We start from the raw sequence: 26,622 nt of genomic DNA, 5'->3' as shown, positions 1-26,622 counted from the left end.
GTGCGCCGCTCATAAAGAAGAGTGGTGTAGCAAAGCCATTCCCTTACTGTTTGGTTCAGTACAGTATTGATCGAGATGTGAACCCAGAGAGTCAGATATATTCTCTTATTAGCAAGTCCAAAGACCTTACTGCAGGCACATTAGAGCTGTTAGACTGGATAAATGAGGGAAATACAACTCATTTTATTATCATTATTATAAAAAAAAATTATTACATAATCTTTATTTTTATATTATAAACTGTACTGATAGAAAGCTATTATTTCCTGTGAAACAATTTATTACGAGTGTAATAAAAAAAAATTATCTAAGAATAACTTATGGAATTACAATGACTAATTTGCAGTTTACATTAAACTGACACCAAGTCCTATCCAGAAGATATATGTTCCATGATAATGTGCAATATCTTTACATGAAACTGTCAAGTTTCTGTATTGTAGCGTGTTACATTTATGGTGTCTTAATTATTGTTGTTGTGTTGTCATGTGTGGATGCACCGTAAGGTTTGCTAATTCATTTCATTGTATAATATATGCAATGACAATAAAAGAAATTGAATTGAATCCACAACAAATGCAACATTTTGTCAGTCGTTTCCATTTCTCTAGTGTCGCACAGGACAGCCCCACCCACACTCCAAGCTCATTGAGCCTAAAAAGCAAAAATTGACAAAGAGTAATAGATCATGGAAGCTTAAAAACATTGAATACTATACGACAAATCCCTCAAGTTCAGTCAGGAAAACCATACAAAGGATGCCATCTGAAGAAGCATCCCATAACTCTATGCTGTGAAGTTCATTAAAGACTAAGCATACACACCACGGCAGCTGATAGGAGCCTACTGATAACCAGTACACAATTTTTTTACAGTAACAGGCCTTCATTACATCGTTCAGAAGTATTCAAAAGCCTGTACATATGCGATTTATAGTATACTCTAATAATCGAACCGCAGTCTGGGGTTGAAACATGGATCATAAGTCTTGACTGAGACTGATCATACTACTGAACCGCTCAATTGCAGACCCTTTAAGGGTATACTTTGATTGTGATTATTACCATATTATACCATCTTGGACCCTCCTTTTATAAAGGTGACAGAGACTGCTTAACCAACTGACTTCCACCAATAAAATACTAAGGAAATAGATGAACAGAGTGAATATTATATATATTATTTTTATATATTAGTAAAAACAACAAGTATAATATAATAAACATATATTTGCGGATACTAGTATAAGTTATAGATGTATAATAAATGTATAGATGTATTTAAAATAAAGCCACTATATTATATACATGGTTTTATTTAGATTTTATATATATATATATATATATATATATATATATATATATATATATATATATATATATATATAAGCAAGTTATTTATTTATATAATTAAAACAATAATTATTTATTCATTTTATGTATAAAACAAAAAATATATTTTATAAACATAGAAATATATATTCACCTTTTGCAAATATCAAATATATATTCACACATATAAATATTAAGTGATATTAATGTCTAGTTTAGGAGACACGCTGTTATAATGTGACGTCTGTTATAAATAAACTCCACTGGCTGCCTCAGATGTCCAGAGGCAAATAGACAGCTCTATATCATAGGCTTTGTGCACAGCCTCTTCCGCTGCAGGAACAAAACTGCTTCCACTAAATCTGTTTATTGCAGAGAGGTGATGGGCTGACGTAAGCCTCTGTGGATGGACAAAACAAATCTCCCTGCCATTAGGCAGAGAAAGGCAGGACACTCCCTAGTGGTGCCAGTAACCATACAGGGACCAGTATCAGTGTAACACCATGCCCGTCACGGCACAGTGCCCCAGGATGAGCGCACATCCCTGAGGCCCGTCAACCAGTGGAGCCAGTCGTGTCATCAACTCTTCAGATATAAAATCTGCTGGTGATCCTCCATTAAGATACTATTATAGTTTTTATTCATATTTTCCATTTTCATTTTGATTGTAAAGTTTTAGTAATTTTGCTGTGTTTTTGTCATTTTATTCGTTTTTTTTAAATATTCATTTTTATTTCAGTTTAAGTTACTTTAGCAGATCAAGTTAAAGAGGCCATATTATGTTCTTTAAAAATAGTCTGGAGTCTACTGGAATAAGTTTTTATGCTTGAATGTTCAAAAAAATGTATTTCATCAAATATTTTACATTTTTGCAGAGCACAATCTGCTTTGATTGGTCGGCTGGACCAGTGTGTTTTGATTGGTCAACCGCTACAATCATATTTTGAAAATGTCACACCCCTTTTACCATAAATGTGAATTTTAACCCACTGCTCAAGCAACTCAACCAGGCTTTTTTCTTTTCTTTTTTTTTTTGCATATGCCTTGGGTGACAATTATTTAAATGAGGAATACTGTGAAGGTACGTTCCCGGAAGAAAACGCAAGACTACAATCGAGGCGTTTCAAGGAGTTCAGAAACAGAGCTTACTGATATAGGGAATAACTCCATTTAAAGTGGACTTTGTGCTTTGTAACTTTGCAGACTTTTTTCATGTTTAAACATCACACACCTGAAAATGTAAAAAAAAAAAACATAATAGGTCCTCTTTAAACTAAATGAACCTAGGCAATTAACTGAAATAAAATATGTTCTTTATAAATTTTATTTTATTTCAGTTAACTTGTATTTAGTTTCAGGTAATGGAACTGTTTTTATAGTTTTAGTTCTAGTTTACTATAATAGGCTTTATGCTAAATGTGGACAAACAAGAAAACAGGTCTCACTGCATCCACTTGTCTGAGAAAGTGTTAATGGCAGTAATACCTACTGAAATACTAATACCTAGTGAAAATAGCACTGCACAATCCCTGTAGAAAAAAATACTTTGTGATATGACATTTCTTTAAATATTTGAAATGCAAATGCAGTGCAACTAAATACATGTAATGCAATAATCACCAAGTAAGTTCAATAGTACCAGGAACAAATAAAGCTGGATCCTGGTATTGAGATCCCTATGGTGCCTCTCCCAAAACCATCTAACAACGCAAATCCATTTCAGAATCACTACAAAAACAACCAAAACGAATAGAGCAATATCTCTAGGCAAATACGATGCAGACAGTAGCAATCATCTACACCAGAGTATACTGCTATAAATAAGGATCAGAATGTCCCCGCTGTATGCCTTGCTGGATATGAAGTAGCTCCCTCTACACCCCATTACACCTCTCATGTACCAGCCCGGTTGTAATATTGGAGCACAAGCCATAGCCTGTGCAGACAGACCCCTGGTCTGAATGCAGGCTAGATTCCCAAACACCATTTACCTATGTACAGGACCTCCGCTACACTGCCTGTGCTAGGGTCAAGCAGACCAATTTGCTTCTCCTCTCAGTTCCACTGAGGTTTTTGTCAACGACAGCATTAAAACGACAAAACAATTGGCTATTTTCTTTTTCATGTCACAGACCATGGCCAAATGCTTTTTATATATATATATATATATATATATATATATATATATATATATATATATATATATATATACTGCTTTCCTTCGGTTTAAGGTTTGTCATTTAGATAAAAACCACTCAGTAACCATTCAGTGAGTCGCAATTTGAAGAATATTTGAACTTACCCCGTCAACACAACAACAAAATCCATAACATTCCACCCATTGCGGAGGTAGGAGCCTTTATGAAAAGCAAAGCCTAGAGCGATAATCTTGATCCCGGCCTCGAAGCAAAATATTCCGATGAAGTAGGGTTCAGTGTCATCCTGTCATGAGTGAGGAGAGACACAAGCAGTTATTCATACAAATTAAGATACAAGATGCAAGTTTACAATGAAACGAAGTATAAAGAGGAACATAAATCTCTCAGTGGCAAGTGCACTGAATATTTTACAACTTTCATTAAACTGTTGTTCTTCCACAGAACACTGAAGCAGCACAATACAGTAAAATAAAGCAAATTAAAGTTGAAGAATGGGGAGCCTTATACTATTTCTCAGTATATTCTATGTTCTCGGTATAACTATTCAAAGCAAATACCTCTAATAACAGAGCATCTAAAAATTGCAGTTCATAAGTGAAGCACATATTCAATACCTTGACTATATGGAGTAAATGACAAATGTTGAGACAAAACCAATCAAATGGTGAGAAATAAACTTTTAAATTATTTCTATCATGTACACGTTTATAAAATCTCAGAAGAAATATACATGAAAAGAATAACACAGAATGTTCAAGAAGAGTTTGAGCGGACAAGACAGTTCATTTTTAAGTTTAATGTCCTCTTTTATTATAGACACTGATCAACTAAAATAAAATCTCAAGCACCAACAAAGATCTGTGGATCAATTTAGGAGGACGGTTAAAGGATTCACTGTTGAATGACTGACAGCAACTCACAAAGGATCGATGTGTCTGCTAAATGAATCACAAATGAAGGCTGCGCAAAATGTTGACCTACAGTAACAACTGCTACTTACAAAACCTTTGGTGAAACAATCAAAAGTTTGTAAAGTAAAAGCTGTCCGCATCTAAACAGAACAATTCTGATTGTATATGGTAATGCTGCAAAATAGACTAATACATAAACTATAATGGTGCTCAAAGGACTATTATAAAATTGCAGTGTGATTAATGAGGGAAAGTCCAACTCACCAGCCGCTTTGACATGGGTGTCTTGTCTAAAGCTGGTAAATGCTGCTCTAAGCCCAGTACAATGCAGTTTGCTATGATGGTGGCGAGAATCAAGTACTCAAATGGAGTGATGGTGTTAAGGAAAGAGACCATGGGATACAAATAGTTACAATTAATTCACAGCAATAACATGATCATCGAGCAATTTTGGAAGCTACAGCAGAAAATCAATAAAGAGCAGAATAAAGAACAAATAACTTACATCTTGAGCTAATATTCACTTCATAGTGTATCTATGAGAGTCAGAGACTTCTTTGGAATAATATTTAAAATGCACCACACTTTAACGTCCCCAATATAATTTTTTTACTACCAAGAATTACTGATAAAAATGACCTTCATCTCAGGTACCATATGGCTCAGTCAAGAGCTGTGTGAACTGCATCATTCCTCACAAAGCTGTTAGTGGAGAGGAGGAGAATTATTTCCCGTGGCACGTCAGACTAGTAGACTCATTGTAGTCTGAGCATAAAGACATTATTAATAAATGGGGGAGTTTCATGAATTATACTCAGTGCTTGAAATTGAAAACTGATACATGAGGACTGGGACATAATATGCAACAAAATCGAAAAAAAAAGGTTTATGTATCAAACAAAGTATTTTAGACTAATTTTGTTTCAATGTATTCATATACGTTTGAGTACAATTTCCATTTCTAACAAAATATGTTTTAGCCAGCATTATGGTTCAAATTGATTTTCAGCTCGATCTGATTGAAATTTAATTGGAATATTTTCACATGTGAGGTTGGCAGGTGAAATTGTGAGATATGTTTCATTCAAGTATCTCAATAGTCAATGATTAACAATGGATTGGAAAAAAGTCTATGGCTACAAAGAGAAATTGATTTTTTCAGTCTATGTTGGCCTTCTAATATAAACAATACAGCAAAGTTGGAGAGCAAATGTGAAGCCTGCTGCGAATAGAAACATTTAGCCAGATATTGGTAAATAAGCATTTAAAATGCGTCAAATGTCGCCTTGTTTGTTCATTAAGTTTTAAGTTAACAAAATCGAAACGTTAATTCTAATATTTACTCTAGGGTGGTAAACTATTCGGACTCCATCACTTAGGCTTTTCCCTGGACGAGTTTTTAAAGGTAGGCGTTTCAGTACCTTGGAGAGCGAATAAAACAGCCCCTAAACTCTTCCACGTCAAAGGGAAATGCTCAATTTCGCGAAATAATACAGATTCGGAACCATTAAAATTTGAGGACCGTCGGTTGGGCCTCGGAATGATATTAGCCCCCAAAACACTAAACTGTTCCGCTTAAAGTGGCTAGACAATCAACTTTATTGCTTTTGGACTGTATCCTGCGACAGACGCTGCGAATGCTCTTATATTATAACGCACAGACTAGCAGGTTTATCTCAGTTACTTTATGACTGGCTGGTATTCCCAGAGGCAATTCTCCTGAGACTGCACAGCAATTTAGGCAGCCCAATTCAAGAGCTGTTCTTGTTGCCATGAGCGACAAAGACCGAGTCTCGTTTCCTGACTGAAAAGAATCAATAGCGCAGTGACTGGATGCTAAAATGACAAAAACAATAAAAACTCTAAATGGCATTTCACGTCACGAGACTTGGCCTACATAATATTATATAGGCTATCAAGCAATCGTGAAATACATTTCGCATGCTATAATCGCAAATATAAGGTAGCGTACTTAAAGCTAATCTGAGCTATTTTCCAACTGACCCCTCTTGTAATGTTTGCTTCGTCAGCGAGACACCACCCTGCATAGCCTATAAGGCATGTCATTTCAATTCAATAAGAGTAAACGTAACAACTTTTACATAACTTATGTTGAATAAAACGATGCCTCTATTTCCGCCAAACTTTTGCGAGCATATTAATAAATATAAAAAACGAAGAACACTGATACTGAACCCGAAGTAGGCTACTGCTGATTACAAAGAGCAAACTGTTATTTTTACAGTAGCTCTTAAAAGTGGCTGTGATTTGTGTAAAGGATATGGCCACTCTGTTATTTTCTTTGCATATTTCCGAATGATATTATCTTCGCTGAAGATGAAAAGGGATCTGTTGAGTGTTAAATAGTTCTGTTTGACCGGTATTGGGTTGTATATGGCCATTGACCGGGCTCTTTGGGCCATTGTTTGCTTATAGACCCTCGGTAAGGGCGGGGGGCCTGGCTGCCGGGTGGCCCCTCTGACTGGACCCGCTGGAGAGCCACCGCCTCCATACCGGGTCGGGAGATCGTCTTCGAAGCGAGCCATTCTAGAAACACGCAGATTTGACTATAGAAATCCAAATTCACATCAGACAGAGTGTAAGTTAGAAGCATCACAACGCGCGATGTTGTCCCAGCCACGAGTTCTTCTTATCCGTACAGGTCTGGCATCCACACGAGCTTGTTCAGCCAGAGTTGCTTAAAGTATTCCAGCCATTCAGAGCACATCTAAACGCATCTCTGTTATGAACCGAACGCCAGTTAAAGTTTGTCGCTCCACGTTCCACAATCCATCAAAAAGCGACCGGTCATTTTCCAATAAAGATCCTTTTCACGCCTCACTCGAAGGATTTAGATAATCAGCCATGTCATGAAATAAGTCCTATCAGAAAAAGGTGCCTTTACAAACTGTGTCGCGATTGAATGGAGTCAAGCCCACAGATTGTAAGATCCTGCTCCCCTGCGCGCAATGCTGTTGCAGATGCTTCGATATTTTCCTGCGAACCTGCACTCTTCGCTCTAACAGAAGATAACACGCGCAGTCCGTCGCCCTCGTGCTTTTATCGTTGAAAAGAAAACGAGCAAAGGACACGAACAGCTTTTTTCCACTAGACTGTAGCCTGGCGATGAAATTTTAACCTATTTCTGCAGCCGCTGGTTCTTCTGAATCAGATCACGTGACTGCGAGGCAGCCTGTCACTGGCTCCACCTGTACCGCTACAGTCTCCATGGCACTGGGGCAAGAGGGGGAAATACAGCGTGTCCTCTTCCACAGCCCAGCAGTTCATTAAACAGTAACTTAGATGGTTTTAATGGCTACTTTAAAGCAAGTTAACAAGAATCCGTCACATCATATGATGCATCGGTGCATCTGCACTTCCCACAACTGTAAACAGATCGTTGATTTAAAAAAAGGGTGGAACCGATGTTGGGTGGGTTAAATCAGGACATTATCTCGTGACTGACGCCTTAGAGGCTCTTCGATCTCTTTTAGATTTACATTAACCCTCCAGTAGAGCTGAAGCCTACTCTGTTTGTAGCCTAAACCACGTTTTTTGAGACATTGTATCCCATGGGAATTTCTAATGTTTTTTTTTTTTTAACATGGTTTCGATTCGAATACATTTAGCTCTATAGGCTACATTCCGTAATTTACGTGCTTGATCAATCATCTTTGTAGCCTACTCCTTTTTAAAGCACACATGCAGTGGATTTGAGTTTAATTGCTGCATGACATTAAGGTTGTAGAAAACGTGAAATTTACTTTGCTTAAAAAAAAGTGTGCTGAGGTTAGTATGATTTTTTTAAAGAACTTTCTTGTGCTTTGTTTAATCAAATCAAAAATACAGTAAAACCGATAGGTTGTAAAATATAATTACAATTTTAAAAAATCGATTTCAATATGTTTTGAAATGTAATCTATTCCTGTGATAGTAAATGTCAATTTTCAGCAGCAAATAGGCCTAAATCAAGTGTCACAAGATCATTATAATATGCTAATTAGGTGCTTAAGAAACATTTCTTATTAGTAATGTTGAAAACAGTTGTGCTGCTTAATATTTTTGTGGTAACCATGATATACATTTTCTTTTAGGATTCAGTTCAAAAGAACAACATTTGTTTAATTAATTAAACAACTGTCAAAAGTTTAATTCACTTAATGTGTGCTTGTTAAAAAATATATATATATATATATTGACAAAACGTGTGTGTGTGTGTGTGTGTGTGTGTGTGTGTGTGTGTGTGTGTGTGTGTGTGTGTGTGTGTGTGTGTGTGATGGAGTGACAGATGAAACACTGATTTTGTTACATACCTGTAATTCATAATGTGCTTTAGTGAAATTGGTGTGCTTTGTGTGGGCCACAGCTAAATTACAAATGACGAAATGAATAATTAAAAACACTGAAAGCTTTATTTCTCACAGATAGGATATTCAAATTCTGTAAAATTAAAATTCATAGTGAAATTTCAATAAAAACAGATTAGAAAAAGCCCTGATCTCTGCTCCTGAGAAGACAGAGTAAAAAAAAAAAATTTTGCAAAAAAAATTAGCCAGTAGAACTTGTTTATCTGTTCTACTTACGATTTCATTTTACTCATGGTATTTGGCTAAAAACCCTTTGTTTTTAATACCAAGCATATAAAAAAGTATGCTTAAAAATATCTATTAGAAATGTGTATTATGCTAATGTATATATCTTGTACAAATAAGGAGCCTCTTCATCATCCTAATAAGAAAAAACCCCTGTGAGACACGCATTCAGATACAAAAGGCCATTGATTAAATATCTTATTACAAAATGTCCTCAATGGCATGGTGATAAAATGATGATGTATCTCTGCACAAATTGTCCTCACTTGGAGCTGAGATTCAGGAAATTATGTGTTGCACTCCTAACCATATTTCGTTAAAGGCCACAGCATATCCCGCTGTCCGAGTGGAGGCCTCAGGGTTGAGTAATTGATATAGCCGTGTTAGCTGACTGAATTTGTTCCACCTGAGCAACGGTCTGATCACCTAGCATTCGGACTGTGGTGTCTGCGTGGTTCTGGCCCGGAACGGTCTCAGAGTATCTACATTTCGTAGAGCCGCACTGACAATGGAAGTACTTTTTCTTAATTTGCCAATAAGAATCACCATAATCAAACCTGATGAAAGAGAAAAGAATGGATAAATACGGCAAATAATAAGGGATAAAAAGAGCTAGAGGTTTAATCAAAAAGAAAACAAGCTATAAAGGTTTACCCAAGCTCGTTTCCAGCCTGAATAGGCTTGCTTGCATAGAGTGCAATTCGAGGAAAGCGCATGTCCTGGTGTTTGGTGAACACGCGGACAGGGAACAGATTGGGTTCGCAAAGATGATTCATAAACCTACTAACATTACCATAGAACTGGGCATCAATGCAGTAGACCTCTCCAACCTAGAAAAAAAAAAGTCACCATTAAATACACACAAATACGACGCAAACGTGTGCTTAAGCTCCATCCACATTTTAACACACTTTAGCGCCCCCTGGAAGTCACAAGTATGAAATGCAAATTCTAATCATTTTTGCTTTCTAATCGCACAATTTTGACAAGACAAACCTCTAAACTTGCCTTATTGTCTAGGTTGAACATGTATGAGTCATTTTCCCGAACATTAGCTTCTCCATCAGAAATGATTTCACCTGCAAACCTGCACACAGAGCAAAATCCGTAGGGCAAAAGTATTGAACCAAAACAGCATTAGATTAATCATGTCTGAATAATTAATAATTCCCCTAATGGCTTTAATTTTTGTAGCAAATGTCACATTAAATGAATATGGTTGACACTGGAGTCAGTAGGAGCGGTTTTCAGAACACGGGCTATGCTGTGTGTCCTTTTTTCACAATAAAACACTTATATACCATGTTAAAGGGATAGTTCACCCAAAAATAAACATTCTGTCATCACTTACTCATCCTCAAGTTGTTCCGAACCTGTATGAGTTTCTTTAGTTAAACACAAAAGAAGATATATTTAAAAAAAATATCGGAAATTAAACAGTTGATGATAGCTACTGACTTTCATAGTAGAAAAAAAATACTATGGAAGGCGATGGCTACCGTTAACTGTCTGGTTACCAAAATAAAATAAAATAAAATATCTTCTATTTTATAATATGTAGAGACAATCATAATAAAAGCCATTAAAAACAGTGATATCCAAACAAGTGTAAAGCAACTGATCAGAAGAGAGGGTCATACTCGCATACAAAGGTTCCCTCTGGGATATCCTGCAGTGCTCTGACCCCCCAGCCCATCCTCTCAGTCCTAAACACCTGCAGTCTCACCCTGAGGATTAGAAAATTATGAAGTTGTGAAAAATATTCTCTGAATGTGTTTTAAACTCTGAATTTATGCACTCATATGCAACAATGCATATATATATTAGTTATATTACCGAAGGCCATTCTGTATCACTCTATTCCGGCATGTTCTCCAACAGGAACAGGCGTGGTTACATTCAAACAGGAACGGTGGATCATTCCTGCAGAACTCTTTCAGCAAGCGGCCATCCTGGGTACCAAGTAATCATAAATACATTTTTTAAGAATCATTAATAATAAGCGTTACTCATATCCCCCTAAAATCACAAGGCCAAGATAACATCACAGTATAGTCGTGGTTAGTGACTAGTAACATGTTGTGGAACAGCTGCAAAAAAAAACAGGACTGGCATCAATTGTTTATGTCACTGTATTATTATCATGTCATTTATTCTGCATAAATGAATAATTTAGCACTAGCAGCATCTTACCTTGTCATACCAACAGCGCATGCTGAGCTGGCTACAGATACAGCCGCTGGACGCACAGTCATCCTTACAACTGCAGTGCTATTACAGTGAGAGAGAGAGACGAGCATTTCATATAGCTGTAATAACAGCATTTACCTTGTTATGGCTTTTGACACTACGACAGCCTCTTACCTGTAAGTGAGTTATGTTTTCGTCTATATTTACTTGAGATGTAAAACAGTTCTCTGGAACATATTTGTAGTTGCTGGGGCAGGGCTCAAGGTCCACCCCATTCACGCAGGGCACAGGGACGTCCTCATAGCCTCGAGACACATCTCTGAAACACCACACACAACAGTAACGTAAGATTTCCCCACATTCTGTGTCAAATATTTTTGGGGCCAATCTTCCTTCTAAGCTGCACATGTTCAGAAATGTGTGGAAACTATAGATTTATTGAAGTCAAGCTAAATGAATGGGAAAGTGATTCAGCTGATTCAGCAAATATGCAGCACTTATTAATTAAACTCATAGCACTTTAAATTGCACTATCAATAGAGAGTAGCAACAATAATAGTTCACAAAACATGGGAGCTTAGTTCAGACAAACTAAATCCATAAGAACTCCAACAACATCTACAAGATGCTTGGAGAAAGGACAGAACTTCTAAAATGCTGACTGTGGTCAAAGATTTAATCCGTGTGTTCTTGCATTACCTGCAGAGGAGTCTTTCTCTGAGGCCGTCTCTGCCTCTCCTAGCATCTGTCAGCTTCTTATTGGTGTTCAGGATTGTCCACATCTTAGAATTTATAATACAGCAGTCCAAAGGAGTCTCGCCGTCCCTGTTCTTCAGATTTACATCTGCTCCTCGAGACAGAAACAGCCTACAGACAAAGCTTCAGATTATTCCTGTACATCTGACAGATTCAACTACAAACCTTTGTAAATTCCTTGATGCTACAAACATTAGGGCCGTGACACACCAAGCCAACAGTCAGCTGACGGTCAACGTCAGGCCATCGGCGAGCGTCTTTTGGGCTAGTTTTTGCAGTATGTCCTCACGTGGACGGCAGTTCAGCATGTTGAAATCACTCTGTTTACGGTTTACTTTATTTACTGTTTGTATATCTGCAGTCCTAGTTTTGGCTTCTATTTTTGAATGAGAAATATAGTTCTCATAAAGTTCAAGCGCAGCTTTATGTCACAAATTCAAACAGTTGGCTTTTGTCACCGCTAGTTCTTTGATTTCAGCTTGATGTGTCTTGGCCTTAAGATTCATTCAGGGATTCCCAAACTAGGGTTAGTGAGGGAAATGCAAGAGGTTAGTGAGTTGAAGAAAAAAAGCCATTACAGATTTAAATCATAAGATCTCAAACATATAAATATTTTGACAGCTCCCTTACCAGATCCACCATCAAGTGACAGTGACACTAATATCTGATTGCGTTCAGTGTGCAGTAAATCGCCATTAGAAGCTTTTCTGGTGATACTTCCTATTCTTTTGTTTTCTGCTTGCGAGTGTGATAGCTACGAGTGAAATGTCACTTCATCATTGTGTTTCAGACATTGCCACCTTGTGGAATAAAGGTGAGTTTCACTTATTCAGTCATTAAACATTCAATTATTGGTGTGCAGGAAAAAAATATATACTTTTTTACAATACAATTTATTTTTACCAAAAAAAAAAGAATGGGAAAACAGGCATTCCTTTATAATTTTTTCTTGTTATACTGTTTATAATGAATTGATTGAGGAATACTAAAAAGGTGGATGTCTAACTTAAAAAAATGATTGAGGAGGAGGGTAGTGAATTATGTCCCGGGTCAATAAAGACCTGAGGGCATGCGTTTAAGTGTTAAAAAAATATTTGATTTGATTTATTTTTTTATTATTTGTTTGTTTACCAGCATGTCATGTGAACATTAACCAACATCAGAGGTTGTGAACATACAAATTAAATAATTAAAATGTTAACTTAAAATATCGGGGAGCAATTGAAGCAAATATTTGAGATCAAAGCTGTTCGGCTGACAAAAAAGTTTGGGAATCTATTTATTGTGTTTAAGTTGTTTAGATATATGTTAATAGGGATCATAACACAGAGACAGTGTAAATAGGAGGTGGAACAATACTAAAAAAACATTTGGGAAAAAATAACAATGCTCAAAATATTTAGGAAATTTTATCCAGTACATCCAAAAGTCATTTATTAAAGCAGATATGAAATGTACTTGTATTTCTATTGGCTACAGAAAAACCCTGTGTGTTTCTTTTAGTGTTACTCAGTTGGCCTTGAGTGAAATTACTTCCCTTAAGGTGCCTTTGGCTCATATCATAAAGCGGCTTTTGCTTCCAGCTATCTAGGTATACTCTCTCTGTTCTACACTTACATTACACAATCCAGCTGGTTCTGTCTGACAGCGATGTGGAGAGGTGAGTCTCCATGGATGTTCACAGCGTGTAGGTCAGATCTCTTTTCAAGCAGCAGCTGAGCGATCTCATCACAGCCAGAGAACGCTGCCCAGTGGAGGCAGACATTCTCCTCCTAGAAATCAGACCACAAGCAACATTCATTTCTGTGGATATATTCCCGAATCCATCGGTATACTCTACCGTTCAAAGGTTTGAGTTCAGTAAGATTTTTTTAAAGAAAAATTATGCTCAAAAAGGTTGCATTTATTTGATCAAAAATACTGTCAAAACAGTAATATTGTGAAATATTACAATTTACGGTTTTATATTGTAATACATTTCAAAAGGATATTCACTCCTATGATAGCAAAGTTCAATGCAGTGATGCATTTGTGCAGTCTCATTTTAAAGATCAACAAACAAGGTGAGATAAATATCTGCATCAAAAAGCTGAAATACGCAGACACAGACCTTATCTCTTATTTGGACATCAGCTCCTGCTGAGATCAGCATCTTCATCTGCTCTAAACGCATATTCTCAGTTGCCCAGGTAAGAGGAGCCCACCCGCCATCATCCTGACCAGAGGAACCCATAAACCCATTATTATTACAATGCCTTTAATAACAGCATCTAAGCACTCCAGTATCCATGTAGCATCCAACAGTGGGTAATTCTGCAGTTGAGTACTCTACATCCTCACAAATAAAATGTATGTAATTTAATATAATTTAAATAATAAATATGGCAAGTACACAAAATGTATATTTTTTACACCAATAACAAAATTGTGCACAGTGTTACCTTACAGTTGACATCTACGGATGCCATGGAAAGGAGATACTGCAGCACATCTGTGTGTCCTCTTCTGGCTGCCAAATGAAGACATGTGGAGCCTCTCATATCCTGTAAGTTGAAAGCATGAATTACTAGATTTTAGACATGCAAAAGCCTTGGCATACAAGTCTCAGCATGTAGTATAAGATAACCGTAGCAAAAAAAAGGGCTGCCATGGTACCTTATGACCAGTAGAAGCACCAGCTTTCAGCAAGTATTTCACTGTTTCTAGATGATTGTTCTCACAGGCGTACATTAGAGGAGTTCTCTGCTCCACATCACACATGTCCAGGTTTGCACCAGCCTATAGAAAGATAAAGAGATCATTCGCATTACTAAAATTCAGCATTCCTTAAAACACATTATATTAATAATAATAATGTTTATTTTTTATAGCGCCTTTCAAGAACCCAATGTCGCTTCACAAAATAATACAAACAGTTTACAGACAAAGAGACAAGCAATCAGCTTGTTATAATAATCAAGCAAACAGAAATCAGATGGAGTCAACCAATAACTATAAATAAATAGCATGAGAAGTTTGATAAAGAAAGCATGAAACATAAAAAATGAAAAAGTGGAGGACAGAGAAATAGAATGGAAATAATTATTTACTGAGCATGGTGAATATATGAGTTTTAAGTTGCGATTTGAAGGTCTGTAGGTTAGGGGTGGCACGAAGATCAGACGGCAGCTTATTCCACAGCTTAGGGCCTACAACACTAAAAGCCCTACCACCCACAGTAGAGAGTTTATACCTGGGTTCGACAAGCAAATTGTCATTGCTAGATCTAAGGGTCCGAGCTGGAACATATGGTTGCACTAACTCAGCGAGGTATTTAGGTGCGGGGCCATGATAGGCTTTATAAACTAAGCCTAAAAATTTAAACTGGATGCGGGATTGACCACAGGAAGCCAGTGAAACTGGTAAAGGACAGGAGTGATATGTGCAGATTTTGTTTTAAATGTAAGGGCTCGAGCAGCAGAGTTTTGTACCATTTGAAGGCGGTGTATAGCTTTGGTGGGTAGGCCACTATATAACGAATTACAGTAGTCCAACCTGGAGGTTATTAAACCATGGATAACAGTTTTAACCAAAGTCCAAAGTTAAGAGAGGTGCGTATGCGAACAATATTCTGCAAGTGAAAGAAGCATGATTTAACAACCTGACTGATGTGTGAGTGAAAACATAACGAAGAATCGAACAAAACTCCCAGGTTCCGCACAGCTTTTGAAGGCCTAATTTGGACACCATCAATAACAATAAAAAGAAATCATGCTCGGGTAAGCTCTGTGATTTAGGCCCAAACAACAGGATTTCAGTTTTACCAGCATTAAGCTGTAAGAAGTTATCAGACATCCATGTTATAAGTTCCTGAAGGCAAGAGACAACAGAAGTGGGTGGACAAACTAGGTTGGGTTTAACCCTGAAATAAATTTGAATGTCATCAGCATGACTATGAAAGTTGAGACCATGCCGTGATATTAGTGATTTTAAAAGTAAAATAAAAGTAATTCAAGTTCATAAACATGTTATATAAAGCAATGGCATCAAATACTTTACAATACCATTCAAAAGTTTGTGGGTCAGTACAATGATTTTGTTTTTTTGTTTTTTTAAAGAAGGAAATTAAAACTTTCATTCAGCATTCAGGGTTACATTTCTCAAAAGTAGCATTAATGAATTTTAATATTGTTACAAATAAATTATTTTTTAAATAAATGCTAAATTTTTATTTTTCAAAGAATCCTGTAAAAAAAAAAGATCACCGTTATGTGAAGAATGTGAATGTGGGAATATCAAGAAACACAACTGTTTTAAATTGTGACCAAATCTGCATATTGGAATAATTTCAGAAGGATTGTGTGACACTGAAGACTGGAGTAATGGCTGCTAAAAATTCAGCTGTATCATTACAGGAATAAATTTCATTAAAATAGAAAATTGTTTTAATTTATATAAAAAATATTTAACAATATTACTGTTTTTACTGCATTTTAGATCAAATAAATGTATATGCTCGTGGTGAACATAAGAGGCTTCTTTCAAAAACACAAAAAAACCTTGCCAACCCTAACTGACGTTTTTTAATGGTAGTATATATTTAAGGGAACATAGATAATCCTTGAATGTGCATTGTTAGCATATGCAGTACCTGCACTAGTATATGGCAGATCTCTTTATGGCCCTCCTCAGCAGCACAATGCAGGGGAGTCTTTCTCTTCTCGCTGTCCATCCGCAAGTTTGGGTCCACACCTTCTACTGATTACCATCACAACAACCACACATATCAATCACAAAGCTGTTTGTACTATCATGCATATAATATATATATATATATATATATATATATAAAAAACACAGTTGTGGTCAGAATTAATGGAATCCCTGGTAAATATGATTAAAAATGGCTGTAAAAAAATCAATCTGTATGGTTTATCCTTTTGATCTTTCATTCAAAATATTTGCAAAAATCTAACTTTTCATTGAAGTAAAAGAATTGAAAGCGGGGGGGGGAATCACATTATGGCATAAATGTTTTTCCCCAAAACACGTTGGCCACAATTATTGGCAACCCTAGAATCTTTTACGAGTAAAATATCTCTGAAGTATATTCCCATTGTATTTACCTTTTTTTTTAGCACACCAGGGTGACTAGAAACATGAAATTGTCTAGCTATGACTTCTTGTTTCACAGGAGTTTAAATAAGAGGAAACACAAAGGCCAAATTCCCTTAATCATCCATCACAATTAGTAAAACCAAAGAATATAGTTCTGATGTGCATCAAAAGATTGTTGAGCATCACAAAATAGAAAGGGGCTGTAAGAAAATAGCTAAAGCATTGAAAATCCTCATTTTGACCATCAGGGCAATAACTAAGAAGTTCCAATCAACTAAAGATGTTATGAATCTGCCAGGAAGAGGACGCGTGTCTATATTGCCTTAATGCACGGTGAGGAGGAAAGATTGAGTGGCCAAAGACTCTCCAGGGATCACAGATGGAGAAGCCTACCAAAAATTATTTATTTTTTTAAATTAAACAACCCCTACATCTCCAAATGTTGTCTGGGAGGCTGTTTTTTGGCAGCAAACACGCTAGACGGGTTAGGTGCACACAAGGATAAAAAGTACCCCATGTGTACAATTTAATATACTGTTGGATCTTTAATGTTGTAAGCATATTTTTCTGCTGGAGGTCCTGGACAATGGACATCTTGTTCAGATACATGGCATTGTGGATTCTATCAAATACCAACAGATAAAAAATCTAAATCTGACGGCCTCTGCTATAAATCTTATAATGGGCCGTGGTTGGATCTTCCATCAGGACAATGATCCAAAACAAACTCAAAATCAACATAAAAATGTGTAAATGAGCACAAAATGGAGTTTCTGCCATGACCGTCCCAGTCCCCTAAACTGAACCCTATAGAAAAGGAGTGGGCTGAACTGAAGAGAAGAAGCACCAACATGAACTTGGTGATCTGGAGAGATTCTGTGGAGAAATGGTCTCTGATCTCTTCTCAGGTGTTCTCCAAACTCATCAGGCATTATAGTAGAAGACACAGAGCTGTTATCTTGGCAAAAGGAGACGGCAAAAGCCCATAAAAGGGTGCCAATATTTGTGGCCAACGTGTTTTGGAGAAAAACATTTATTTAATAAATTTCATAAATATGATTTCCCCCGCAATTCTTTTACTTCAATGAAAGGTTTGACGTTTGCAAATTTTTTGAATGAAAGATCAAAAGGATAAACAATGCAGAGTTATTTTTGATCATATTTACCAGGGGTACCATTAATTCTGACCACAACTGTATATACACATACATATATATATATACATATATGTGTGTGTGTGTGTGTGTGTGTGTGTGTGTGTGTGTGTGTGTGTGTGTGTGTGTGTGTGTGTGTGTGTGTGTGTGTGTGTGTGTGTGTGTGTGTGTGTAAACTGATTGCCAGAAAAAGGTCTTACCCAGCATATGCAAGATCCTCTGGAGCTCTCCTCTCTTAGCAGAGAAATAAAGCTGCTTTGGGGGCAGCTTGAATTTCTTATACCTTTAAAAATATGCAATAATTGTTTTAAGCTTAGGTAACAAAGCAAGTCTACTAATTGTGAACAGTCAAATAAATAATAATAAATAATGCACGGATGTAATGATACAGGACCAAGACAGTAGTGATAATAGACAGGGATACTTACTTCCCATCCTCCAGTGCATTTAAAACGCTTTCCATTGATTCTTTAGCAGGGTCAACAGCTCCACCAACAGTTACAGAGTCCAGTTTAGCCCTGCTGTGAGAAACAATCATAACGGATATATAACAAAGTAACCAGGGTGAGCAAACACATCACAACATTAGACAAGTGAAATAAGCTGGGAACAAGTCCAGTTTACACAATCAAACACCAGGATCTAAACTTACTCCATTAAGGCGGTGTCTCTTTTGTGTGCGGGCACAGCAGCTGTTGGCACTGCAGTAACACAGTCAGGTTTGGGGATCGTGAGTTCTTTAGCATGACTAGCCTCCTCGCCGCAGTGGGGGCAGAAGACCTGACCTCTGATCAGAGACGCACAGCTCCGGTGAAAACGGTGAGAGATGTTCTCATCTGGCTGACATTCCATAAACGTCCCCTGGATTAAACAGAACGCTATGATGTTAGCTTTGCCATTTCAGTGTATCAGGGTTTAATGTCCATAACTGAACTGTTAAAGGTGTACTCAGTAATATTTCATCATTAAAAAGTGCAGCCCCTAAAGGAATAGTACTTTTAAAATCATGCACACACACAAGTCTGTAGTCATATCAGTGTGCTAAAAACACTAATTAATCATTGCTGAGTGCTAATAGCTGATAAAATGTCATAACTGCACATTTCAATAACGGCATTCCAAGACCAACACAAAAACTATTCCCCTAACCTATTTTTTTTTTAAAACACACAAAAAAAATGATGAGTGCACTATTTAAAAAAAAATACATTCATAATGTTGGGATACTTCTCAAAAAAATCCACTTCATACACCACTGATTTTTTTTTTAGAATAAAATGACTACTTTCATTTAGCAGGGATGCATTAAATCGGTCAAAAAGTAACAATAAAGACTTTTACATTGTTTCAAATAAATGCTGTTCTTTTGAATTTTCTATTTATCAAAGGATCCTAAAACAATGTCAGATTTCCACAAAACATTTAAACATTGTTAACAAGAAACATTTCTTAAGCTCCAAACCAGCATATTAAAGGCCCTGATATACTTCAAGCGAAAACGAAGAACGAACTGATGTGACCTAATCAGGCCAAAACTTCTTTTAGGCAAAAAGAAACAGTTTGCCAAAGAGAACTTTCCAGAAAAGTTTGCTCTGGCTGATAAATACCTTTGAACTACCATTGTTCTGTGGTGATTACATAATATGTAGGTGTAGAAAATGAAGTTGTACTTCTGATGAAACGAGACTCTGACACTGTTTTATATGTTTCATGTTTAATATGGTAAAGCTGCTTGATTTTAAGCAATCTATTGTATAACGTGTTGCATAAATAAATGGCCCAGCTCAATATAAATAGTGCCGAATTGCAGAGCTCGGGCAGACATATCCACGTTGCTATGATGAGATGCTTTTCTTATGCTTTATTCATATAAGCGCTGTTCTCAGCTGTGTGGGCGGCGTCAGATGCTCGATAACAGTATATCTCTGCTCACGTATTTCGAACTTTGTTTTACCCCTCAACAAAGAGCGAAAAAGAGCATCACCGTGAGTATATCGGGGCTTTAAGGCCAAATCACATCGCACGACAAACACCGAAAGATGACAATTCATCGCTCGTTTTCGACATGTTCACTTGGCATTTGTCAGGTCATGGAATGTCTGAGAAGTGTTGAACTGTAATCTAGTGATTGTCTATGTTTGTCGGCATCTGTCGGTACGCTGTGAATTGGCCTTTAGAATGATTTCTGAAGGATCATGTGACACTGAAGACTGGAGTAATGGCTGCTAAAAATTCAGCTTTGACATCACATGAGTAAATTACCTTTTGATATATTTAAAAGTTAAAGCAATTTAAATTTTTGTATTGTATTTTTACAATATTTCTGTTTTTATTGTATTTTTATTTTATTTTTTTTAAATGCAGACTGTGGCGAACAGGACGGCCGAGGGACGTGAGAGAACGGCGCGAGGCCGGTGGTGCGATTGCTAATGAGCAACACCTGTGAAGCACACCGGTCTCGCATCTCTCACGGAGGAGCGGAAGCATAAAGGAGGAGCGACGACGTTGATGATTGAGAGAGGAACAGGCCTGTATTTTAGTTGACTTTTGTTTTTTGTATTTGTGTTTTATTTTAGACAGCAGTCATCCACGAGGGGCTGCTGGCCGTTATGTTTATTTTAGGTAAGCCAGCAGTCGTCCGCGAGGGGCTGATGGCGGTATTTTAGTTTGGTTTGTTTTATTTTAATAAAGTTTATTTGAATGTTCGCCGGTTCCCGCCTCCTTCTTCCCTGAACATTGCTACACTGGTGCCGAAACCCGGGAAGAGGGAGGAAAGCGCTGTCAGAGAGTCCTCGCCGCTGTGGGGAATCCGCGGTGCCATCGAGCATGGTGCGCGAGTCGCCGCCGCTCGCCGTGGGCCGGAGCCTGCTGCCATCCGCCGAACGAGGGGAGGAGCAGGGAGCGGGGGAGGAGCGGCCATGGACGCTCGAGGCGGTGCGCTGGAGTGAGTTGCCGGTGGGACGGTCGAGCTCGCTGCCGGCCGCCTGGGAGTTGGAGGGGCGGCTGCCGTCCGGGAGGGAGTGGGGGAGTCGCCGCCGCTCGCCGTGGGCCGGAGCCTGCTGCCATCCGCCGAACGAGGGGAGGAGCAGGGAGCCGGGGAGGAGCGGCCATGGACACTCGAGGCGGTGCGCTGGAGTGAGTTGCCGGTGGGACGGTCGAGCTCGCTGCCGGCCGCCTGGGAGTTGGAGGGGCGGCTGCCGTCCGGGAGGGAGTGGGGGAGTCGCCGCCGCTCGCCGTGGGACGGAGCCTGCTGCCGTCCACCAGGAAAAGGGGAGGAGCAGCGAGCGGGGGACTCCTACCGTCTGCCCTAGAGCCCAAGGAGCCGTCGCCGTACACCGGGCGGCGGAGGAGCGTTGAGCCGTCCACCGAGGGCTACCCAGCGTCACCGCCAGGCAACGCGGAGGAGATCGCCCAGCTGGTGGGGGACCAGATGGCAGCGCGTTGTGGGAACCGGACCAATTTTTTTTGGTCTCTCGATCTGTCGCTCCTCATGCTTCCGTCTCCGTTTCCCTCAGCTTGTCGGTCCATACCCCCCAGGGATCGCCGCCGCCGGGGGGGGGGAGTAGGCACAGGCTCGTGGGTAACCCCCGGCCTGTGAGGAGCGATGGGGGTATGTGGCGAACAGGACGGCCGAGGGACATGAGAGAACGGCGCGAGGCCGGTGGTGCGATTGCTAATGAGCAACACCTGTGAAGCACATCGGTCTCGCATCTCTCACGGAGGAGCGGAAGCATAAAGGAGGAGCGACGACGTTGATGATCGAGAGAGGAACAGACCTGTATTTTAGTTGAGTTTTGTTTTTTGTATTTGTGTTTTATTTTAGCCAGCAGTCGTCCGCGAGGGGCTGCTGGCCGTTATGTTTATTTTAGGTAAGCCAGCAGTCGTCCGCGAGGGGCTGCTGGCGGTATTTTAGTTTGTTTTGTTTTATTTTAATAAAGTGTATTTGAATGTTCGCCGGTTCCCGCCTCCTTCTTCCCTGAACATTGCTACACAGACATTGTGTCAGTAAGAGGCATCTTTCAAAAACATAACTTTTGACTCCATCTTTTGAACGGTAGTGTATTTTTTACTCACAGCCCTGCAGAAGAATCCACAGCCTGGACAGCTCTGGTGTTTCACCATGCCCGCACGATGATCCTCGCACAGCACGAGCAATGGAATCCTCAGAGAGGGACGCATCATTTCCTGCTTCAGAATCACCTTCCGACATAAGCTTAGCTAGAGAGAGAGAGAAAATCATATTCACTTAAAAATCCAGTTAGTGTCCACTTTCTTGAAATCTATTTAACATTCAGTCAATCAAACACATTAGTATAATGCTATCACAAAGACATTGCAATATGCTACAGTTATTTTCACAAAAGTGAACACAACTATACTTAGCACCCTAAAAATGACCGTTGCAGCAGTGTGAATATAGCCAATGAGTTCATTTTGCAACCTTTCACAGATGGAAAATAAAAGAGATGAAGCATGTTCTACCTTTCCATCCACACTCTCTACAGCCATGCACTTGCCCTCAGCCAAAGTTACTACATCTGGATTCTTCGGTGTCTCCATGCGACAACTACACAGTGGAGGTTCCAACATGTCATCAGCCTCCATGTTCTCTTTATCCTCCGGCAAACCTGATAAACACAAAAACCACCTGCACTGTTCAATTTAAGCATAAATAACTGGGTTTAAGAACTTGAAAGTAATTCTTTAACTGTTTGGCTACTAGAACATCCTATGCAATAAACTCTTCCTTTTCACACTATTTCTGTCCATGATCTAATATTAAATTAAGCGAATGTGCAAAAAAATGTTGTTTATTTTTACACAAGAGTCTGCATGTATGTTGCCATGTGGTCTTACTGCCTCACAAAATCAGAATGCTCTGTCTTAAACCTGTCTCTGCTCATTCTGAGATCAACCTATCAGATGAAAACAAACAGACAGGAAGTATACGCATTTCATGAGGTGGCAGCATGAGATACATAAAAAGCGAGCAAGCAGTGGACCTCAATTCTATCGTCTTCAGGTGCAGATATCATGTACCTGTGGGAATTGCCGTGAACATGCTATCATGAGCAAGAGCATGTAGAGGCAGCTCTGTGTATTCTTCAGCATGGCCTTGTGAGACACCCTCCGATTCCTTGTTCTTGTGCAGTTGTTCTTGTGCTGCATTTTCTTTCTCATCCCTTGAAGTATGCTGCTCTGGTTTTTCAGGACTAACTTTATTTTTGAATGCCTCCTCAATGGACATCTGCCCACCTTTGGATCCTGCTATATGTAAGGACTCCTGCAGGGAAACAAAGATCTTAAATGTTCAGATTTAACTGAGATGGATGACTCAATTTCATACACATGGAAGTAGTCTCTAATGTGCTAGATATCAGACCTGCGCATTTGAGGAGGACAACGAGACATTCTGTTTCTTGGACACTTTCGGTTTCTTTTTGGGAACAAAATTATATAAGCCCATTTTTCTTTTCTTCTTCTTGGAGGCTGCAGAAGGATACAAACAAAGGAGCAAGCCATTTGTTTTACTCTTGTGTGTTCTAAATTTAATTCAGCTTAGATTTTTAGCTAAAAAAAACCCTACCTGTTTGTGTTGAGTCTTTGACTTCCTGAGATAAAAGGAGATGCTGTGAGGGTGAAGACTCCACGTCTCTCTCATTCACGCTTTTCACTCTGTTCATTGTCTTTGAAAGTTGTTGCATTAACAAAAATAGACATACATATAATATATATATATATATGTCTTTTTTTCATAAACTTTGGGGGGAGAATGATTTTTTTTAAAGAAATAAATAATTTTATTCAGTTAAGATGCATTATATTGGTCAGGAGTGACAGTAAAGATATTTATAATGTTACAAAAGAGTTTTTAAATAAATTGTGTTATTTTAAACTTTCTATTCATGAAAGAATCTGAAAAAATGTGTTTTGGGTTTTGTTTTCATTACTTTCAGGGGTTGATGAAGGGGGACTCACTAAGGTACTCATTTAACCTATTCATTCGGATCAGAGGCACCATACATTTTTTCTTGTCCCAGGCCCCATTCATTTTACAACCCATCAGTACAAATCTTCAACCACATTCCGAAATGTCTGTTCGTCCCCCAAACTTTTTGGAGATAATCAATAATCATGTTTTAATGCACCTTCCACATTTATTACTATGATGCCTGCATGCAACTAAAAAGTAAATAACATAAGCAAGCAAACCGCCGGCTACCTTCAGAGCAGATGGAGCTGGTGCTGGTCTAACCATCGTTTTCCAAGCCAAACGTGGAGGAGCAGGATTCACAGCTTTAAACTCCTCCGGCTCTCTCTGAGCATCCCCTTCGTGTCTGGCTGCAGGTAAGAACATGGTAGGGATGCTATTGGCAGCATTACCAGACTCAGAACTCTGTGTTTCTGGAGCATCTTGTTTATCTTGCTGGATAGAGTCATGGTTTCCTGACATGATGTTTTCAGCTGGTGGCTTATGGGGTGTCTGACCAAAGTGAAGCTGAAAGCTGGGCCCTGTGCTCTTCCTGTTGCCTGGAGAGCTCTGTTGTTTACCAGCTTTTGGAGCAGCTCCGAGGGATTTAGGCTTCCTGCCTCTTTTTGGAGGATTCGCAGGGTTTTCCTTACCTAAAATCATACCATAATGAAATATGTAAAAAAAAAATAAGGTATGAAAACAATGTGGTGTTTTTTTTTTTTACTTGATCAGTGAATCAAATCTGAAGAAGAATACCAGACATTGTTGTGGTATGGAATACATTAACTGAAGCATAATGACGGGAATGTAATTATTTAGAAGCATGAATAACTTTGAAATCAATTAACTCACTTTTCTTGGACTTGGCCATGGCAGAGGGAACCTGGAGCAATCCAAGACCACCTCCAAGTTCCTTCCTCTATATGAGAATTTTACAGTGGTAGAATTTAAAATAGAACAAAAATTGATCTGATCAGTACTTTATTATTTTCACAATGTCTATATTAATCAGTTATTTAATATAATATATACACACACACACACACACATATATATATATATATATATATATATATATATATATATATATATATATATATATATATATATATATATATATATATATATGTGTGTGTGTGTGTGTGTATATATTATATATATATATATATATATATATATATATATATATATATATATATATATATATATATATATATATATATATAAGCAACTATCTCAGAAGGGCTGCGTTTCGAAATCTAGTACGCTGTCTACCTAGGGCATTTTGGCCATCAAATGCTGTCTGATTACATCCCACCAGATTTTGGGACAGCCAACAAATCTGTATCTTTGGCCCTCCAAATTAAAACGCTAAATCTTCCGTTCTTTCCATTGCTAAAGAAACATGACAGCCCACTATCATCCTCGTGATTTAATGCGTCTTAACTGAGAAATACAACAACATGTGTTAATGTTTATGTCGGATGTAGCGCGCTCACAGTGGGATGAACAACATGAAACAATGTAGCTAACATAACACGCGCATGACATAAGCCACAACAGCACAATTCTATACGAAAACATGCATGCACCTATAAATACAACAACGTCGGTCTTGGAACATTTATCCACAAAATAACAGCTTTGCATATACTTACCCGTTAACTTATGATGGTTTGCATTTTTGTAAAATAAGGTTCATTCCGAAAGTATATAGGTTTGCCTTCCTCTCTTTACTTCCCTGCTGCATGCGCCCTCCGACTGTCATGTGACCACACAGCGCCCTCTACTGGTAAGGTGAAAGGTTGAGGAGTACAAAAACAGGTTTTAGCCAAAATGTTACACTCGATGAACAACTTCTCAGTAACAAACCCGAAAGTATTTTCTGTCAGTATTTATCACTTTATTTAAGATTCACGTTTCTCACGTATATCACAAAAAATATATTATAATACATTAATTTATTTAAAATTTACGTACGTATACGTAGGCTATATCACAAAAATTAAAAAATAAACTAAGACATTTTTGTTTGTGTGTGGGGAACCTCAACAAATGGAGTCCAAATAATTACCTACAGAAATTCATTAAAGTAAAACCCTGGAAGTTATTATATACTAACATGCACATCTGGGCCCGTATACATAAAGAATCTTAATGCAAAGAGTAGCTCCTAGTGACAAAATTCTAAGAAAATTCTTAGAAATGTGGGCGTTTTCTCTTAAAATTAAAGAAAAAATCCCAGTAAAGAAAAAAGTATTTCAGAAAGCATCTTAACCCTTAAAAGAGGTCTTAAGCTCAAAATTGTTAAGAGCACGGACGAGGACTTTTAAGAGGCTTAAGAGTTTCTTTAGCGGAGGAGAAAGTGGCAGAAAGATGACATAGTTGCAGCCATTGAATGACCGTGAGTTAATAAGACGCTATAGCTTGACACCCGGCCCGAATTTTCCTTTAAGGA

At 38.2% G+C, this 26,622-nt stretch overlaps 2 protein-coding genes across 2 annotated transcripts in view; both read right to left on the bottom strand.

Annotated features, from left to right (window-relative positions):
• The window catches only part of cacna1ba (calcium channel, voltage-dependent, N type, alpha 1B subunit, a), a 137,017-nt gene extending 129,466 nt beyond the window's left edge, over positions 1 to 7,551 (bottom strand). Inside the window, exons 1-3 of the mRNA XM_077240844.1 lie at positions 6,685 to 7,551; positions 4,666 to 4,771; positions 3,634 to 3,773 (exon numbers count right to left, since the gene is read on the bottom strand). Of these exons, the coding sequence (XP_077096959.1) occupies positions 3,634 to 3,773; positions 4,666 to 4,771; positions 6,685 to 6,947 (509 nt within the window). The 5' untranslated portion in view covers positions 6,948 to 7,551. The remainder of the gene's footprint in view (positions 1 to 3,633; positions 3,774 to 4,665; positions 4,772 to 6,684) is intronic.
• Positions 7,552 to 8,791: 1,240 nt separating this feature from the next.
• Positions 8,792 to 25,952, bottom strand: ehmt1a (euchromatic histone-lysine N-methyltransferase 1a). Its single transcript, XM_077240851.1, has 24 exons — positions 25,823 to 25,952; positions 25,017 to 25,083; positions 24,414 to 24,814; positions 23,778 to 23,877; positions 23,574 to 23,680; positions 23,231 to 23,474; positions 22,673 to 22,818; positions 22,265 to 22,408; positions 18,843 to 19,051; positions 18,619 to 18,711; positions 18,391 to 18,473; positions 16,570 to 16,676; positions 14,595 to 14,717; positions 14,381 to 14,482; positions 14,050 to 14,154; positions 13,557 to 13,711; positions 11,883 to 12,050; positions 11,358 to 11,502; positions 11,187 to 11,264; positions 10,830 to 10,945; positions 10,634 to 10,720; positions 10,002 to 10,080; positions 9,648 to 9,823; positions 8,792 to 9,550 (listed from the first exon to the last, which is right to left on the bottom strand). The coding sequence occupies exons 2-24, from the start codon at positions 25,033 to 25,035 to the stop codon at positions 9,349 to 9,351; spliced, it is 3,189 nt and encodes a 1,062-aa protein (XP_077096966.1). The 5' UTR covers positions 25,036 to 25,083; positions 25,823 to 25,952; the 3' UTR covers positions 8,792 to 9,348.
• Positions 25,953 to 26,622: the final 670 nt, after the last annotated feature.

This window comes from Siphateles boraxobius, unplaced genomic scaffold (genome assembly GCF_051911475.1).
Source record: "Siphateles boraxobius isolate OS27281-9 unplaced genomic scaffold, OSU_SipBor_1 24, whole genome shotgun sequence".
Classification (NCBI taxonomy): domain Eukaryota; kingdom Metazoa; phylum Chordata; class Actinopteri; order Cypriniformes; family Leuciscidae; genus Siphateles; species Siphateles boraxobius.
The sequence above is the reverse complement of the archived record's forward strand: the minus strand, read 5'-3'. Positions and strand labels throughout refer to the sequence as shown.

Coding starts and splice junctions, on each gene's coding strand:
- ehmt1a (XM_077240851.1), bottom strand. Junction 18,712..18,842: donor AGAGACACCGCCTTAATGGA/GTAAGTTTAGAT, acceptor TGTTTCTCACAG/CAGGGCTAAACTGGACTCTG. Junction 12,051..13,556: donor AACCAGCTGGATTGTGTAAT/GTAAGTGTAGAA, acceptor CTTTGTCTGTAG/GCTGTTTCTGTCTCGAGGAG.